The 20,446-nt window shown below is 35.4% G+C and overlaps 1 protein-coding gene across 1 annotated transcript in view; it reads right to left on the minus strand.

The window, feature by feature from the left end:
- cped1 (cadherin-like and PC-esterase domain containing 1) overlaps positions 1 to 20,446 on the minus strand; it is a 100,627-nt gene that overhangs the window by 54,323 nt on the left and 25,858 nt on the right. The window contains exons 5-15 of the mRNA XM_088645215.1: positions 19,724 to 19,808; positions 18,335 to 18,494; positions 13,141 to 13,280; positions 11,739 to 11,811; positions 10,109 to 10,273; positions 9,279 to 9,383; positions 8,513 to 8,685; positions 7,536 to 7,609; positions 7,295 to 7,324; positions 4,303 to 4,489; positions 1,806 to 1,974 (exon numbers count right to left, since the gene is read on the minus strand). Coding sequence (XP_088501341.1) covers positions 1,806 to 1,974; positions 4,303 to 4,489; positions 7,295 to 7,324; positions 7,536 to 7,609; positions 8,513 to 8,685; positions 9,279 to 9,383; positions 10,109 to 10,273; positions 11,739 to 11,811; positions 13,141 to 13,280; positions 18,335 to 18,494; positions 19,724 to 19,808 — 1,361 coding nt within the window. The remainder of the gene's footprint in view (positions 1 to 1,805; positions 1,975 to 4,302; positions 4,490 to 7,294; positions 7,325 to 7,535; positions 7,610 to 8,512; positions 8,686 to 9,278; positions 9,384 to 10,108; positions 10,274 to 11,738; positions 11,812 to 13,140; positions 13,281 to 18,334; positions 18,495 to 19,723; positions 19,809 to 20,446) is intronic.

The raw sequence follows: 20,446 nt of genomic DNA on the forward strand, positions 1-20,446 counted from the left end.
GATTACTTTTCACATCCCAGATATTTCTGAACAGGATATATTCACATTTAAGATGTGAAGTGATCCATGGGTAACACTGACTTTATTTTTAAACAGCTCAATTATATCTTTAACATGTTGACCGATTAAAAGGAATTCTAATTTTAAATACAACAAAGTTATGTATGTATATCACATAAGTGAGACTTTTTTCATGTTTTAATAACTTTCTTCACTAATGTTAAGTCTCCAAAATACCCTACTTATTTATGTAAAAATTATTTGGGAATTGAGCCTAACATTATTTTGTTTATACAAACTGAGAAAAGATATGAAAAAATATCAATCAAATGAAAGGCTTGTTGAATTAGATATTAAAATATTGAAAGCATTCAATATTTAAGAGCACTAACTTAAACAGTAAAAGTCACTGGAATGCCATTGCTGACCTAAGAGGTGAAAATGGGAACCCTTACTGTAGGTCATATCAAAGGAAATGCGACTCAAATCCTGTTAAAATGCATCAACTCAGTCTGTACCAAGTGGAATAAACTCATTATTCAGGTTACATTTTTCAGCAGATCTTCAATGTGTCAACAAAAATGAATGAAAATGAACAACAATAAAGAAATTAATATGTCTGACATCTATGGCCCTTGCAGGCTATGCATTTTTACCTCTTGCAGAAAACTAAGCAAAGATAAAAGCAGATGGACATTACTGACTTCCCGCACAGCTATCCAAATGACTGTGACTGCTTCTATGTTTGCCCAATGTCATTCTACACTTTATTATTTATTTTTTGCTTCTTTTATGTAACTGACCCATGAAATCTGTCTTACATGTAACCCTTCTTTAATGGACTTTCCACAATCCAAATCACAAGCTAAGATTTTCCTGGGTAGTATAATATATTACACTTGAATGTACGACGAAAGGTTTTGGCTCTGCTGGTACTGTCTTCACTGCAGAATTCTAACTTTAGTGCTAGAGTTCAAATATAGATATGGCCGAAATGTTATCATGAAATCAGCCACTGACGACTATCTTTTCATATATTTCAGCTTCTGTCTGCCACATACACTGAAAAAGGATTAGAAAACCTTTCACAATGTTCAAAAAGTTTTTGATTTAATATCGCATTTTAATTACTTCTCAAATAGTGCTTAATGATCAATTAAAATAAAAAAGCCCAATGAAACTTTTTCTTAACTACAACCATTTGTGAAATTGTGAAGGAATTTCATTCCTATTACAAAAACCTACTAGAAATGTTTTTGTTTACTTCTTAAAAAATGCCTTTCTTTACATATTACACACATGAAAGGAACATACCCATATGCTCACAATCAAGGAATACAATTAAAAATATATATTCGTTTTTATAGCTACACATTTCAGACATGAAAAGTATCTGTGTACTACACTTGAAGGCAGAGTACAGGGTAATAGTGCAAATGCAAAATGAAGCAAAATAATACAAGCAAAGGGAACAATACAATGATCAAATAAACCATAAAACAGTACTGCAAATATACTTAGTGCTCACTTAAGACATTGAGGAAACTTTTCAGCTTTCTGCAAGCTCACTTAATGCTTAAAAACGTTCTCCTAACTTGTACCTTCTTTTTCACTTTTCTAGACTTTTGTGATGCTGTCAGATATTAATATTCTAACTTGTTAATGTGCTTTCATGTATGAACAAATTTAGTGCCAAAGCAAAAACTATAAGTTCTTTAATAAAGTCCTTCAAAGCAAAACCTTCTCGGCTAATAAAAAGTAAACTCTGTAGGAGCTCACACATACAAAAACGTGAATCCACATACCTGTACAAATCCGCACATCACATAGTCATCGAACACTGGAAGACTGGGACGGTTTTCTCTGTAAATGTTGATAGTGTAAATTGTCATGACAACAGGTTCTGCTTGCGACTCATCCACCACCAGGATACTTATTCTGCTGTTTCCCAGGCCCACAGGGTAGTTTGCAGTTCTGTGGAAAACATCAATAGGGCCTTGGAGATATTTCAGGATTTCGAAAGGATCTCTCAGATCTATCAATTGACAAAATACACTGCATGCAGAGTTCATTGCATTTAATGATATAATGATAACCTTTTCTCAGGAAACTACAGCACGTGGAACTGTAAGTATTACACCTTCACATATTTAGAATGAACTGTGATTTTTCTGTTGTTTTAGCTAATTTCAATGGGTGCTGTCCTTTTCAGTCTTTTAATACATAATATAACTGAAGCGCTTGCAAAGCATCAATCACCACGTGTGAATATCGCCCAAAACCCCAAAAGGGCTATAAAAATTAAAAGAGGAGGCTGGCAAGTCAAAGAATACTGATTACATAATCAAAAAGGCCATTGTTTAAATTCTTAGCGCTTTGTGACAGAAAATGTCAAGAGCAGCTTTAAGGAAACTTCCAGCCTTTTAAATGGCCAGCAGCCATATCACCCTGCAACTCACAACTGGCAACCCACTGAAGCTAAGCAGGTGTGAGCCTGGTCAGTACCTGGATGGGAGACCTCCTGGGAAAAACTAAGGTTGCTGCTGGAAGAGGTGTTAGTGGGGCCAGCAGGGGGTGCTCACCCTGTGGTCCATGTGGGTCCTAATGCCCCAGTATAGTGATGGGGACACTATACTGTAAACAGGCGCCGTCCTTCGGATGAGACGTAAAACCGAGGTCCTGACTCTCTGTGGTCATTAAAAGTCCCAGGGCGCTTCTCGAAAAGAGTAGGGGTGTAACCCCGGTGTCCTGGCCAAATTTCCAATTGGCCCTTACCAATCATGGCCTCCTAATAATCCCCTTCTATGAATTGGATACATTACTCTGCTCTCCTCCCCACTGATAGCTGATGTGTGGTGAGTGTTCTGGCGCACTATGGCTGCCGTCGCATCATCCAGGTGGATGCTGCACATTGGTGGTGGTGGAGGGGAGTCCCCATTACCTGTAAAGTGCTTTGAGTGGAGTGTCCAGAAAAGCGCTATATAAGTGTAAGCAATTATTATTAATTATTATTATTATAAATAAAGAGTGCACCAACACTATTCTAGAGAAACGAGTCTGTTATAAATAATCTCTGCTTTCAGCACGTATTTCACAATCTATGTGCTATTTAAAGAAGGTGTTTTTGTTAATATAACATGCTGAAAATACTACCCAGAATTATCTAGCAATTATTCTTGAATGTGTGCCTGGAACAGATCGGGCATGGACTGCAACTGATACAGTAACAAAGAGCAGGGTGGTCAGCAAGGGATGAAAGGAAAGGAGTAAGTGAGCAATTTGCAGGATTGGCAACAGATTCTGAAGTGCCTGTATGTTAGCCCTTTGCAACTCAACTATCTTAACCACCGCCAATGTGAAATTAAGCTGTCAAAAGGTACAGACAAAAGACTGTTTTCTGTAACCACCAAACCAGGTAAAGTAGAGTATCTCTGCTGACCGCTGAGAGAGAGGCCATTATCTGGAATGTGACCTTTCTTGGCACTGGAACACAGCGACGTGGAACATAGACGGCTCTGTCATGGCTGTCTTTCACTCCTTTTCTTTTCCAAGAACTGCCGCACAACAGGGCCCATGAACTGGATCTTCACACATCATCAGTTTGATTTTTGATATGCTTTGAGCTTTTGAGGGAGAAAACCCTTGCTTCATATGTGGTTAAGAGACTGTATCTTTCTGGACATATAACTTATTTTAACAGTTACACACCAGTAAGCAAAGTGATTTAGCAAGACTATGATGTCCAGGACATGACACCTTGTAAGCAAGGTACGACATTAAAGAAAAGTCCCATTGAGCCTAATGATGTCTCAATTAATGTCTGAGTTTCAGAAGCCATTATACAAATTAATCTGATTAATTGCTATAAGATAAATGTGAAACAAGTATGAGTGATCTTTGCCAAAAAGAATCCAAAACTCCAATCACAAGAGCAGATTCACTTTAAAAAAATAAAAGCAAAACTACATATAATCATGAATGATATTCATAATTACAGGCAAACTTCAGCTTTAGTGAGATGATTATAGTGCTTTGTAAAATGCATTCACATTCACACTATTTAACATTAAACTATTTTAAAAAAAGGTACATACAAGATGTGAAAGAAAAAAAGATGGCTCGTGAACAACAAAAAAGAAAGGTTTCATGCGGTATGAACTGCTAGGTAATAGGAATGACATTCAGAAAATAAGAATAGTTACAGAGAAGAGAAAGTCATTAGGCTTATCTGGCCTGCTTGGCTGTTAGTAGCTAACAGATCCAAGGATCTCATCCAGCCGTTTAATTGAAAATGAAGTCTACCTTGGTCCCTTCCTCTCCTCCAGATGCACCTGGCAGCGACAGTTGACGGGTTCTGCTCTAATCTTCACCATCACCACATCAAATGGCACTTCAGAATAGTACTCTTTGATCCGGGGGGTGAAGCGAGGAGTTAGTTCCAGTGGAGGGTCAGTATACAGCTGTCTGATGTGGGGGACTGTACACTTCTCTGTACCACAGCAGGAAAAAAAGCAAGGCAATAAAATTCCACAGGCACACATGCTATGCGTATCCCCAAATAGCATAACCTGCTAATAACTTACTGAAATAATATTCATCCTTAGGTATGTGAAATAACTTGAATAAACAGCTATATACAGTACACACATCAAACACATTATTGTGCCACCTGGACAAATTCAAACACAACATTTTGCTGGCATTTAACACCAAATTTGCTCAGCAAAACACAGAATCCACCTTTGTGAACAATCCCAGCAGCACATAAAGAACTCCAGGCAATCTATCACACAGCATGAACTGTGTATTTTGGTCCATTCTCATCCATTCATTCCATGCACTTCACAGCACATATTTGTACTTGTATTGATTATTATTAAATACTATTATTTACATTTCTGTTTTCTTCACCTGCCAAGCCCATCCCATAACTTTTCAGTGGGGTTAGGTTCAGGTAGCTTCAAACACTAATCCATCAAATTCAAAACTTATTCTTTTTGGTTTTAGTCTGGGTATGATTAATACAATACATATTTGTATTATGTACATATAAGTGTAAATAGTACCTTTCAAACTAAAGATGCTTGCCAACAAGTACAACATCCCAAAACATTATTTTTACCACATCTCTGTTGTGCTGTGGGCACAACACCATTTTGACAATCACTCTTCTCTTTATTCTGCCCACATACAATTTGCTCATGGAGCTATTTTTTTAATTCTGACCAGAAACTTATTTTTCAGAGCTTTCAACAATGAGCAATGTTCCTAGTTCCTACTGACATTTTGCTTGAGCTGCCCCTCGCCACAATACATACAGTAAGCTCCATGAAGATGTGTCTTTACTGGTTTATTTGATGTTAGGAGATTTTGTTTAGGAAATGTGCAGCAAGCTGATGGGTGCTTAGGGATTGTCAAAAATTGGGAGTACATGATTGTGGTCTGGATTCCATGATGCAAAATGTTGACTTTACATACCCTTTTACACACAGAATTAATTTCCTTAGTAAGGGTAATTATGGATACACAGTAGTCATATTCAATCTCCTTTCTTGGAATATGGCAGCTCCCTTATTGCATATTCCTGTGTAGTGCTCACAGTATGACGTGGATATGGTAATACAAAAGTTTTAATGTTGTTTAGCCACTACACAAACTGGAGGTACAGGTATATTAAAAACAGAAGCTGTATTTGTAAGGACACAATGTCATATAATGCCCTCAGGAAGGCAATTTGTAGGTGGAGGATTTATTATTCAGACCTCCAGTATACATCTATGTTACACGAAGAAGAAATAAAATCAACATGCATGCAAATATATGTGAAACACTGGCCAGTGTCTTGGCCTTAGCACAATATAATGCATAATGAATATAATACAGGCAAAAGAAGACTATGACCAGCAGTGCAACCTCTGGGAGATCATTAGGACTGAATGATCAGTGACACAATACAGCCTAGGTGTGTACCAGAATGGCTACCGCATATACATACTGTATCAGATAGCTAATAAGGACATTGATTGTGTTCAGTAACATACTAGTAAAGCCTCCTGCCTCTTGAGAATCCTTTTGAGGGGGTTTGTAATAACAACATGTTAACACAATAATTGTGACACTAATGATATGTACATATATGTGTGTGCATTTATAAAGCTCAGAAGGATCCCACTTGGAAATTCAAGCAGTGGCAACTTGCATCTGCAAAACACTGATCTGTGGGAGCTATAAATACGAACAACACTGAAAACTGAAAGTTGCACAAGGACCCAAAACAGTAAATCTTCAAAGCTGCTCACAGCAGGCAGAGGAAATGAGTGGTTTACCCAACATCCCACTTTAAAGTATGAATGACAATTTAATTCCTAGTAAATCCTTCATCTTATCAGTACATAATAAATTGATACCATTATATTGAATAAAAAATCTAAATTCCCTAAATCAGATTAGCTGTATTACTCTTACGCCTCTTCAAAGTCCAATCAGGGCACAGTGGTAAGCAATTTTAATATTAAGCTAATATTAAGCTTGGGGTTTTGATATGTCATACCAGATACACACTTATACATACTGTACTTTGACTATTGTCCCCAGTTCCTCACAATTGGTCCATATTTTTTATTGGAATATTTTTGTTAATTTAAACACTGGTTTCCATTAAAATATTGTACTCTATACAATACACTACATGTCTCACAATACTGTATTGTTAATTGCAGTGGTGTACGTCAGGGTACAACAGACATTATTTTAACAGACTGACAAATATTGTTTTATCTCCTGGCTGTTTTACTGCATATGTCTTCGTTTGATACCTACTCATTATTGATCTCTTTCTCAGCTAAAGGTAAAATGACCAGAAAATAAATAAAATAAACTAGAGGCCAAAAAGATGGAAGAAGGGCATGTAAGATAAACAGTTTCAGGGATCAGTATCAGTTTGATCTGTGATTACATATGATAATAATACGATCCTATGATATGATCTGTATAATCTGTTTAAATTAAGTGAAACAGTCAGCAGTAGAGACATTTTCAGCTGGACTCTTAATTGGTTGTCTAAATTGACAGGGACCTTTACGTTAAAAAAACAATGCTGTTTTATCTATGTGTTTTAATAAACATAAAAAATCATCTCAAAATAAGTTTACAGAGCACGCACACAATGAAAAATGAATACTGATAACTGGGAACTCTATAAATTTAAATGGAGGGTTAACAATATCAGGATACAGATATGAACTCTGCAGTCTCATACTACATTTAATAAATATATCTACTTGGTTACACTTACCATAGGCACATTCTGATTGTTGAAAACTGTCTGTGGAATAAAGAGAAAATCATAATAAGTGTTTTAGAAATGTGCAATGTGCTATATAATATATCTTGTACAGAATTATGTGTTTCTTGTTTTGTATTAACATTATCATTACATGACCAATATATTAACATATAATCTTTTTAAAATGTATTGCCTGTATTTGTGACTGTATACTGTCATTTATATACGTTCAAATTGACCCTTTCCTTACCTTTCTGGTGAGTATCTATGTTTTCAACAACACCAAGGGGAATTCTGTTACTTTGTTTTTCGGGATCTGCAGTCCTGCGAAAATTCAACAAGATTAAATTTTACTCATTCAGTTTCAAACTGAACTCCACAGACTACATTCCAAAATATTAATATTGAAAAGATGTCACATCTTATGTTTGGACAATGAGCCCAATAGGTTTTGGTGCCAGTAAGTGTCTCTCATAAACTCCAGATCAGCATATCAAAAAGAACACACTGTAAAAAACATGTTAGAAGGCAAAAAATTAATCATTTCTAAGATTCTGTTAGCTATTGACAGATCTTTATTCCTCTTTCAAGACTTAACATTGTTGAACTGATCTTAGCATGTTAAGAGAAATTTTGGAGAAATTTTGAGGAAAAGGAATTTTCAGTGAACAGTCAGACAATGCTCTGAATTAAATTAAACCCATTATTATGTATATTACTAATTATAAAAATATATAACTGATTAACACATATGCAAAGCCAAAACCGTTTTTTCATGCCTTTCATCTTGCGAAGATTAGTCTTTACAGAGGTGTGGTGGTTTGTTGAGATTCCTGGATTCTCCCCTGGCTCCCGTCAGTCATGTAATCTCAATTAGACTCTTCAATCTTCGCCTATGTTGAACTGTGACACCTTAAACTCCTTCTGCATTACGTCTTTTATATTGATGTTTAACCCTCAGCTAAGCTACTGAACTCAATAACACTGAACTCAAACACTGAACGTGCACTGAAACTTCAAGAATAATTCTAGGAATTACAGGTAACGGCACTGCCACATACCTTAATTAGCATTCAGTCAATTTGGCGTATATTTATAAAGAAAACATGTATTACATTAGCTTCCTGCAAACATGCAATGTTAAATAAGAAAATACAATCTATAACACAGCCAATACTCAGCATTTTTATAAATACAGCTGTTCCTAAAACGACAAAAGCTTCTGACCTTTGAGAATGATCCAGACTCTTCTTTAAGAGAGTAGAGTAGATTCTGTCTAATAACTCTGTGAGACAGTGATTCACTGCAGCAGCATCATTGAGCGAATCTTCTCTTCCATAAACTCTTTGGGAAAGATTGTCCTGAAATGTTCTGAGTTGAGGTGAATCTGATGGATAAAGCTGAAAATGGAAACATTGCCATTACTTGAGTCTGACTTTAATTCAGTCTCAAGCACGTAACTACAGTTACTTACAGTAGCTCAATAATAGTTGTTTTAGCTTTGTACTGTGTATCAAAATTGTTTTCAAATCAGAAAAAGCTTTGAAGGACAGTCACTTTAACACTCTTGAAGAAAAAATCATAAAACATGCACTTCATCAAAGGTTAGGTCAAATAGTTTTTAGAGACTTTTTAAAAGCAATTAATTACCATTTTATGTGTTTTTCTTCTAATACTTATTAATATCTTTCATATTGAGACAATTCTTCAAATATCAATTTAGAACAAAAACAATGCTTCTTAAAAGTAAAATATGTGTCATTAGACTGATACTATATAACTTCTAAATTACTGCCCAAGAGAAAATTGATATTTACACAACTAATAAATACATGCATTTCAGGGTTCTAGTATAGATACTAAGGCAGGATGTACCTGTTCTTAATTCTAACATAAAATAAAGAAGTAAAAATAATACACAATTGTTTTGTTTCTTATTACCCATATTATGTTCAATAAGTAGAATATTAAAAAACATAAAAACAGAATATACCAATTCAAAAGGTCCTTGTTTTTTTAGTTGGCTTAGAAACTGAATAATCAAGTGAAAGTCCTCAGAAGTTGGACAGCGGCCTTGTATTCCAATGTGACTTTCATCCTGTGAACAAGTGAAAAAAACAAGATTTTTTTCTCAACACACAGTCACACTGTATTTGAAATATTTGAATAGAACTACCAGCGCCATTCATATAAAAAACCTAGAAAGAAATCAAAGTCTGTGACAGAAAGAGTAGTTCTTGTTGTACATTTCAACAACCACTTTGAAGATGTCTGACGTTTGCTAGAGTTACATTCTCACAGTGAACAATGTAATACTTCAAAGCCCTTGGATGTGTACCTCTTGTTTTTGTGCCAATGTTAAAACATATAAATCACAGATCAAACTGAACTGTGATTCTAACTCAGAAAATTCACAGACTTCTTAATAGTTAATTATTAACATTTATATATTACTTATATATTTTAAAGGAACAAGTAAAGGTTAATTCTGCACTAAAAAGTAAAAAAAGAAACACAATGTTATGACTATTGAGGCATCTTCAGGTTATGTGATATATAAATATAAGATATGATAAAATCTTCAAATAAATATTTCCTTTAAAACAAAATGAATCTGAAAATTGCAACAGAACTTGCAGAAACTATAATTACTGTTATTTTGAAGACAAAGAAACTTGTCATTCCATCACAAATATGAGAAAATAAATTTTTAATACATATAGGATGTATAAATTTGAATTAATACTATGATACTTCTAACTAACCTGTACAATTTCTTTCACAGATATCTTGCAACATATTACAGTAAATAAATATTCTTACCTTTCCCCATAATTCACTGACTGTGTTCTTTAGAGTCTGAAGTGCTTTCTCATTTTCAGCATAAGTGGATAACACGAAGTTCATTGTGTCCTCAAGGAAGAACTTCTTTATTTGGCCATCAAAACCTGGATCTTCTGCATCATCAAAGTTTAATTCATCATGTACCTTTGAAAAAAGGTGAAAATATTCCTTGACAACCCATACATTTCTAACCCATTTTATGCCAAAATCCACGCAATTGACAAGACAGAATGTAGTGATGGATGTTTTTGATGACATAGCGCCCTCTGCTGGAGACTAAGGGTCTACGTCCATCCATCCATTTTCTAACCACTTCTTCTAGCTCAATGGTAGCAGGGGAGCCTATCAAGCAACGGATGATGCTTGAGAGCTCATCATCATCATGCTGCCCACTAAATAACTCATTTTAAAAATATACAATCTTTTAAAGATGTCTGAAAGCAAAATTTTCTTACCCATTTTGTATTCCTGGGATATTCTATATGTGTAGTGTAAAACCTTGAAACAATTATATATAAAACTGAAAATCAACTGCAAAACTGAAAAGAATGATTGCACATAAAAATACACCTCTGAATTTTAGTACTTTAATTTCATTATATGAATAAATTACACAGAAACCTTTCTAAAAATTAACAGTAAATAGGTTGAAAACATATATCAAATGTGTTTGTTTTTGTTTCTGCCCATTCCAGGAGGTTTGTAAATAAAGGTCTTCATTATACCTCATATTTGGGTTACACACTTCTAATCGCATTAAACCCATTTGTGAATGAGTCATTAAAATATGACATAATTAACAGAATTAGAATAAAAAGCCCATTTGTAAAAAGCTCATTTGTATTTGCTCACTGCTTTCATCGTCTTTTAGAAGGCAGCATTGGAGAATGAGGGCATAACCATAACCCTTCTGAAAAAAGGTCATCATGGCACTAAATAACGCTTCAAGACTTTTGGCTGCAGGATCCATTTCTTCCACACTTGGCGTACACACCATACATACTCTCCTCAATGCACAGTTTAGTTTATTACACCGAAAGGAATTGTGTGAATGAAAAAGTAGCATACATTTTCGAAGACGGAAATGTGCTACGAGTTAAGAAAAGAACTGCAGTTGGTAAAAGAGTCTCGGGTACAGTACTGTATGTCTGTTCCTTTTGAAGAATATCCAAAGCCTTCACCAGTATTCAGATATTTTTAAAAGCATATCGGCAGCACATCCTTCTGAGGAGTGGTAACATTGAGAAACTTGTTGAAATGTTAAAAATACCCCAAACCCACTTTTAACTAAAATAAAAATCCTGGCTAGCTGTCTACTTTGAAACATAACCATACGAAAGACGGTTGACAACAGAAGAAAGGAGAGCTCAGACACCCTGTAGCTGCACCTTATTTTCCAATACCGCTCCTTCAGTCACCGTCTTCGGTTTTGCATTCCGTTACTGCCACCTAGTGCTCAAATGGAGTAATTTAGTACCTTCTTAGTAGTCAATTCCAATTGAATTGACAACAAAGGTTGACAACCTCTGTTGTGCCTCCAGCAGCTGATAATTTTCTGTCTATGGCCTTACACATTTTGTGCTAATCATAGATCAGAAACAGACCTTACCTTTAGAACTTCAGGCACCAGAGAGGAGTTCAAGCTTACTGTGAAGGTCATCATCTGAAAACAGAATCTGCATCTTCCAACACAGAAAGAAGAATTAGTACACAGTATTTAGAGTTTCACCATCATTGAGCAGAACACTGTTATACTTCTATTTTATCTCATTAATTGTTACTGAATCACATTCAGCAAGATATCTATGCATACAATCATCAAGGGGAATATCAGTGTACATGGAATGATTACAGATACTGGAATTTTTGTATTGTCCACTTAACCCAACACCCCCAAGTGAAAAGTAATGCATGCACATGGTAGATATCTACTGCCTGAAATCTGTGCATCATGTGGGGCTCATACACAGAGAGGAGAAAGTGTTCTGAGAACATGTGGAAATCTCGAGAGAGTTCAGCTCTAAGCCTATGTTTAATGCAAGACCTTGGGCTTGGGTCAAGGCTGAGGTTATGTTTGAAGATAACAAAGAAGATGTTTGAAGTTAGGGTTCAGTCTAAATGAAGTTCAACATGCAAACACTGCTAGAAATAGCTGCAATGGACATTAAAAAGTTGTTTTCAAACTCTGCATACAAGATTAAATACTCTAGATTGATGATTGATAAAGGAAATAATCGCTCCAAATTTGAGCAAATAAAAGTCATCTGGAATCTCTGTATTTTTGAGTAAATTCTTGTTTATTTTGCTAAACTACTGTACATATAATTTCATATATACAAACAAAAACAAAAACATATAATTGTTAGTTACTTTTCATCAAGACTAGCCTTAAGGGTAGCTGATGCAGCATCCTTGCATCTGCAATTTAAATGGAAAAACAACAGTAGTGTACTTGAAATTTTAACTGACAATACTGCAGTTACCACAATTTAATGTTTTATTAAACCCAGGACTATTGTCACCCTTACATTGTTAACATGTGAATTACATGGTAGAATTTTGCAGGAAGGGTTCCCCCATGCTTGAGTTCCCAGGACCACATAAACCTTGTCTTCTCTTCTTCTCAGCATTGGATCTGCAATGTTGTGACCACTGTTATGCAGGGTGTGTTTCTCATTACAACTAGTGCAAAAGGAGCAATTACTACATTGTGGTGTATAAAGTCCAAATTATGCTTTTGCTTTTTAAGTAACAATATACATATGACTGAACCTTAATTATTAGTCATGAGTACTTTTTATTTATGCATTCTATCATTAAAAAATAGCGTCAGCTGTAGGATCAAATTTCATTCTGAAGCACTCCCAGTTCTCCCAGGGCAGTCATGATTACAGGAAAATTACATTTGCTGACCTGTTAAACAAGACAAGACCTTGTCCTGTTAAATGCTAGCCCAGCAGGCTATAGTGGTTGCATTCCCATGTAAAAAGGACTGATGTCACCAGACTAACCTTGTAAAAGATTTTGTTTTTGCAGATGATGTTTCACTAGACAGAACTGCTGCCATTAAAATCTTGCTTATGGCTTCCTTGATGTTTTTCAAAGCTTGAAGCGAGGCATCTGTTCCAAGGTATTTCTGAAATGTCTGCAACTGAGAGAAATTTCACGCTTGATTAGATTCGGTGGGTGTTTCTTACAGATAAAAAGAGAGGTCAGATAATATTTCACAGTCAAATTATATTACAAATTAAAATTTAAGACAGACAAAAACATTGCCAAAAATGGAATGATAAAAAGTGTGGCAGGTTTTATCAAACATGTAACCTTCATTTTAGTAGTGACAGACAAACTCCAATATCCATACCAGGAGCTGCACAGTATTTAGGCCCCAAGACCTCACAATGATACACAAAGCACAACACATTTAATTAATGTTAATAAACTGAGAGTAGGAGAAGATATTAAGAAAAACAAATATACCAACAGAAAATAAAATTAATGATCTAGCAATCCATTTTAGGTAACCACTTTTGTTCTTTGAAAGTCCCGTTAAGTGGGAATCTTGCCCAGCAAGCACAGAGTGCAAGGTGTCACTTCACCCAGGATGGGACAATTAGATTCTAGAGCAGCAGTGTGGAGGAGTGGTTAGGGTGTGGACTCAAAACTAAAACGCTGTGGGCTCCAGTCCTGCTGATATACCTTTGAGCAAGGTACATAACTCAGAAATATACCACCTAAAGCAGAGCTGTGTAAATGCATGTTGCTTTGCACTAAACCACCATCCAAATAAATTACTAATAGTAGCTGTGTTACATTCATATACATCATGGTTTTTCATAACAGTGAAGAGGCCACAATAACTATAACAATGCTTGTGTTTCATGCACGTGTATGTCATTGCTAATGTCATTTTCGTTTGGTAGAGTGAAAAAATAAAAATGGGTGTAATTATTAAACGGTGAAACAAGAAACACCATGTCTTTTAATAAATGAATAATAAATCCTTGCTTTTATATTTGTTAACCCAAAGGATTCCAAAACATCTTCCTCCACTGAAGTGCTGTGCACACCTGGGTAATGAATGGCAGTAATTTAGTGCCAGCTGCTGCACAACACCATTTCAGCTTTAGGCCTTCCTACATGTAATAATAATAAATCCTGACACTTATATAGTGCTTTTCTGGACACTCCACTCAAAGCGCTTTACAGGTAATGGGGACTCCCCTCCACCAGGACCAATGTGCAGCCCCGCCTGGATGATGCGATGGCAGCCATAGTGCGCCAAAACGCTCACCACACATCAGCTTTGGGGAGGAGAACAGAGTCATGAAGCCAATTCACAGATGGGGATTATTAGGAGGCCATGATTGTTAAGGGTCAATGGGAAATTTGGCCAGGATGCCAGGGTAACACCCCCACTCTTTAGGAGACACGCCCTGGGATCACAGACCACAGACAGTCAGGACCTCGGTTTTATGTCTCATCTGAAGGACGGCGCCTATTTACAGTATAGTGTCCTTGTCACTATACTGGGGCAGAGGTCTTTGATCCAGGTACTGACCAGGCTCACACCAGCTGAGCTTCAGTGGGCTGCCAGCTGTGAGTTGCAGGATGATATGGCTGCTGGCCGTGTATAGAAGTGGCAGTGGAGGAAGGCCTAGAGTTGAACAGACTGTAAAAGGCAGGGCACTGGGGTTAACACCCCTCATCTTCTGAACAGTGCTGTGGGGACAGGGAATTATTAGCTAGGGCTCTGAAGTTGCAGCTGGAAGGCTGTGTAGGGTACTATTTTTACACCCATGATTAGTGCACTGACTACTCCAGTAAAATATCTAGCTCTAGAAATGTAAGCTGCCTTGGATAAAAGGGTCAAACAAAAATACTATTGCCAGTCTTTAATAACCATGTTGTCAAGGCCATGTTTTAATGAGTCATCTAGAGGACCACACCTCTGACAGCACAGTGCAAATGTTGTCCAGAAGGAAGACTGTCACCTACTGTCAGTAGTAATAATAAACTTAATTTAGTCTAAAATCTTTCTTTTATGTTTTTAGGCTTTTCACCTAAGACTTAAAAGCACCCAATTTGGCTGAATTTGGTAATTAGAATCAGGTGGTTGAACAATTAACAAGTAAACAAGGACTGAGTATAAGGGGATATATTCTGTTGGGTCATTCTCTTAATTAAATAATCCAAATAGATGTTATGTCTTTGCGTCATACATTTAATCTAGTTACCTTAATCTTGAATTGACATTTCCATGACGATCTAATTATGTTTTAGGTCTAAAATATATGAGAAAATGGACCAAACGTCTTGCCACTGTACAGTTAGAAGCAAAGATACTAAATCAAGTGATATAATGTTAAAATTAGACAGCAGACTAGTAAATCCATTTATTTTCATTTGTGGTCATCATCACCACCTTAGAAAAAAGATATTGCAGATATTGCAATTCTGGATTTTTTTCGGTAACCTGATACATTCCCAGGCATAAAGGAAAGTTCTACACTGTGAGGATAAAATAATTTAATCTTTTTAGTCTAAAACAAAAGAAAACTACTACAACAGGACCTGATTCATTCAAAATCCTCTAAAAGACTGAATTTGACAAGAAATTAAGACTAAAGGGAAATTGTTAGACTCGATTGTGGGATCTAGTCCAGGGATCTAGTAATCCAGACACATTTTTGACACTGATAATCTGGTTTCTTTCAAGACATGGCAGGGTGAGACCTTCAATTCAGTTAGCTAGACTAGCAATCCAAATTAGCTACACTGTCTGAAACGATTCCTCTCGTTTACAACTTTTCTTATTCTAATCACAAAAATGCATTTTTTGTCTGCTTCGGCAGATTTGGAGCTGCATACTGTATATGCAAGGACATTTTCTGGATATCTGCTTGATGTAAATACAGAATTATTAATTTACTTTTATAATCTAATCACAAAAAAACAGGAAGACAAATGATTGTGCATAATAACTATTTAAATGAGTTGCTAAATTCCCCAACAGGAATAAATAAAATTTCAACTGAATTAAAATCTTTTTGTAATTTCTTTTCACAGATGGTTTTAATGTTACAGACATGGAACCATTGGGTTTAGATGGACAGTACTAATGGATAACAAAGTTATTTACTTTACTTGGTTGCAAGTTTTTAAACTGCTACCTAGCATTTTGAGTAGTTTACCACTAGGTGGCTGTAAATGCAAGATTAAAGATACCTGTAGTTAAAAATTACCCTAAAGAGTAATAATAATAGAGGAAATGAATATTTTAAAGAAGGTATCATCTATAAAAACAATAGAAGGATTAATCCTGAAAGCCAACATTATTGACCACATTTTTCTAACGACTGCATGAGTAATCATTGGCAGCTTTTGCAATTACTGTATCCTTGATCTGGACAGGATTCATTAAATACTTTGCTTACATGGGGGCTACTGAATAGTTGACTCTAGATTTCCCGCTGAACCTCAACAGGGATGCATTTAATAACTGTATATTGTTATTAATACTCCAGCTACATTGGTTACCAACCTCCACTTTGTTTCGAATCTAATTGCTAACTGCAGATCTGCAGTGTTTACTTCATCATCACTCCTGCAGTGAAAACTGTGCAATAGGGTTAACCTATGCATCAGATACCATGATCATTTTTCCTTTCTGTATGATCAGTTCTTTGAAATCTGTCACCCTGGCATGTCATACCCGCATAGTTATTCTATTTTTACATAACTTAACAATTACCTAAAACAACAATACTGACAAACTCAAGCATGTTATTAAATATTCTTGAAGCTGGTTTTATCTGTTCTTCTATTCTTTTGTTCTGCTTTTGTTCTCTATGTGTGAAACTTTTGGATATTTTGACTTGTCCCATTATTGCCTACATATTATTTATTACAAGGTGATAAATGTAATTTTGAACCCCTAATTTGGATCTGAACTGACTGACCAGCAACATTTCAGAAAACATTTCTTAAACCATGCAGTAGGCTATTGCATTGCGCAACATGTTCCTCCGTTTATATTTGTGAAGCTAAATTCAGTGCCAAAACAGGGCTTCCTGAATAGTTTGTTTGTGAACAAGAAGAGATGATTTCTGTTCTCTGACAATAGCCGTACTTGAGAGCTTTGTTTTCCCATTTGGGATTCAGGTCAAGATCAGGCCATTTTCTATTTAAACAGCATTGACTGTAAAGCTCTTTCATATAAAAGGATGATTTTGCTGAACTCTAGTTGCACTCACTAGCCATCACACAGGATACAACTTTTACACATTTTATATAGTAGATACTATTCTCTCTCCAAACTATCTCAGAATTCCTTGTAGATTGTTTGAGATGCCTGGCATCATTTTCTCTCACTGACCACTACAGTGATGAAGCCCTCACCGGCAATGAAAATACTTATAATTCCTTTATAGTATTTTGTGAGTCAAACATAGTGCTGTAATAAACACAAGCTCTTTTTTTGTTCAGTTAAAAAAGCAAATCTATCAAGAAAAAAAAATGTTTTTTTCTACTCTTAATCTACTTCTTGATTGCTTAAAATCGAATGATTAATTACTAGCTGAATTTATTATATCAAATTATAACATATTTGAGTTAACCACGTTTATGCAATATAAAAAATCTACAAGAAGAACAATTATTTATTTACCATTATAACCCACATAAAAGTCTGTTTTTTCAGTTCAGTTGAACCTGGTTGATCTGGCTTAAAAAATAAAACTTTGGGTTTGTAAACCTTGTGATACATTAGCACTGTGCACATTCACAATGATATTTTAAGATGGTAATGTGTGTTTAGAGCATGTTATGAAACTATTACACAGTTAACCTGAACACAATTTGTATCAAATTAAAAATTATTAATTTTCAACATGTTTCTGAAACATATTATGTGCTTTTATTTTTTGAGTTGGAATTGATTAATATTTTGGTTGCAGATCTAAATACCATGTTTATTTCATCACAGGACTGTATGTTCATTCCATGGTTCTACAAAGCAGTGCTGATTTGCAAAAAAAATGAAGTTATTTTTGTTTTTCAAGCATTTGAAATTAATCAAATGAAGAATAGAATCTTTTTAAATAGTATTTTTTTTTCTCAGCGGGAGATATTAGTGACAGCAGGATGTATATGTACTGTATATTTTCCATCTGATTTTCATTAGTACCTAACAAAGCTCATTACCTTAGCTGAATAGCTGTTCTTGACAGGCTCACTCCTCACCAGTCCAGTGGAATGAAAGAAGGCTGTGAGAGGTGTTACCGACGTAACGAGCACATAGACTTTGACAAAGGCAAAAACACCTTGTCCCACTGAAGGACTCCCAGGGACGCTGGACCTCATCCTACAATAAAGGTACAATCACGCATGAGAGAATGGCCACAAGGGAAACCAGATGTACCTGACAAGTGCTGGAAGAAAAGCAAAGAGCACTCTTGTGTTACAATGCAATCAAAAAGCACTCTGGCAGTTTTTTTTAAATAGAATAAAATGCCATTGAATTCAATGAAATTGTCTATAATAAAGGTGGGTAGCTGCATCAGCATGCGTAGGCTGCAAAGGAACAAGTAATAGGTTTATTCCATGCATGGAATAAACCTATTACTTGTTCCTTTGCTGTCTATAATAAATTTTAGAGTCTGCTCTTACTATTTTTCTCCCTCCAAATATTTTCACTTCTACAGAAACCATACTAAGGCCAAAGAAAGTTCACAAAGTATAAATTGTATAACTTTACATGTTTCCAGAGTAGAGTAGCATTTTTAAAATACTTTTCACATACAGCCTCTTCAGTCATGGTCAATAATATGACTGAAACTGGAATTAGAAAGTAATCAGGCTGTATGAGACCAGATCATTTATGTTTGTAAAGTGCAAGAGTTGAACTCATGTACAATACCAAAATAACATAATCAAAACTTTAATGCAGTGTAAAAGCAGAAATAGCTTCAAAATTATTTATGTCTCTCTATAAAAGGAGCATTCAGAATCCTAAAAAAAGATCACCTCTATATGACTTTCATCCCATGATGACTGCTGTGGCTACATAATATATGTTAAACCTCACACTGACATTTCTGTTTAAAAGCATTTACAGTATGCTGTGCCTTGGAGATGTTTTCCCATCCTGTGTAACACTGACTAAATAGAAGATTCAAATAAACAGTACACAGTGTGACAGACAATGCAGTTATAACTTGGATCCTGGATCTCACAATAACATGAATATTCATTAGTTTATTTTGGAGTCTCCAATGAAATACAAGTTATATTGTTATTGTATACTTACAGTATATGACACATAACTGCAATGCTTACAATCTTACTTAGCTACTTAAAAATATATTTAAGGAAAGGCTACAGATTTCAATTTTGTGTGAGAAAAATAAAACCAACAGTTTGTTTTCCAAAATACTCATAATAAGGTTGCATTGTAATGTTCTGACTGTCACGCCTAATAAAGTAAATGATCCGTCCCTGGCAAAGTATTTCTTAGTAAGCCTCTACCTTTACTGCTATCAATGAGGTAAAAACAGTAAATTTTCACTGACTGTTATTAACACAGTGACTGACCATTCATTCTTGGCAGAGCTGTTGGTATCTCTTGGCTGGCCACTGTGAGCTGCACAGGCAGAAGAAGCAATTGGAAGCTTCAGGTCTGAAACAGAATGCAATAACAATAAATGTCTCCCATTCTTTGCTTGTAAAATAAGAGCAGGCACAGTCTAAGGTTTATTTTTAATCCTGTACATATTATTCCCATTGTCTAATATGACCTCTTGAACAAAGCAAGTGTTTGGGTGAGGGGAGTTTGACCACCTGACCTCAAAAACAAACTAAAAACAGGCAAACTTTATATTTTCTCTTTCATCTTATTTGAATTGAAATTGAAATTTGAATGTCACTTTAGAGTTGCTTGCAAATGGAAAGATAATCCATACTGATCATCAGAATGTCTTCCATTATTTTCACCTTGCTTCTCTTTACCTGTAGTTCTGTTCTTAGATTTTTGCTAAAAATAAAACTTTTTTATGAACCATTATGAATAATTCAGTGCCCATGATGGCATTTGCACAAATTATTATAAATTATTATGCACACTGTTATATTGTATTTGTGGTGTTTATGTAGGCTTTATTATGATGTTGTGTAGCTCCAGTCAATAAAAGCATTACCATAAACCTTTAAGAAGGAATGTTAAGGAGTATGTGATACTAAGCACCATTTCAAAGAAAATGTCTCAGTTCATCTTCCCTGAGTATATTTCAGCATCAATGGCTCAGATTGGCTTAGGCT

Source organism: Lepisosteus platostomus, chromosome 9 (genome assembly GCF_059453375.1).
Source record: "Lepisosteus platostomus isolate fLepPlt1 chromosome 9, fLepPlt1.hap1, whole genome shotgun sequence".
Lineage (NCBI taxonomy): Eukaryota > Metazoa > Chordata > Actinopteri > Semionotiformes > Lepisosteidae > Lepisosteus > Lepisosteus platostomus.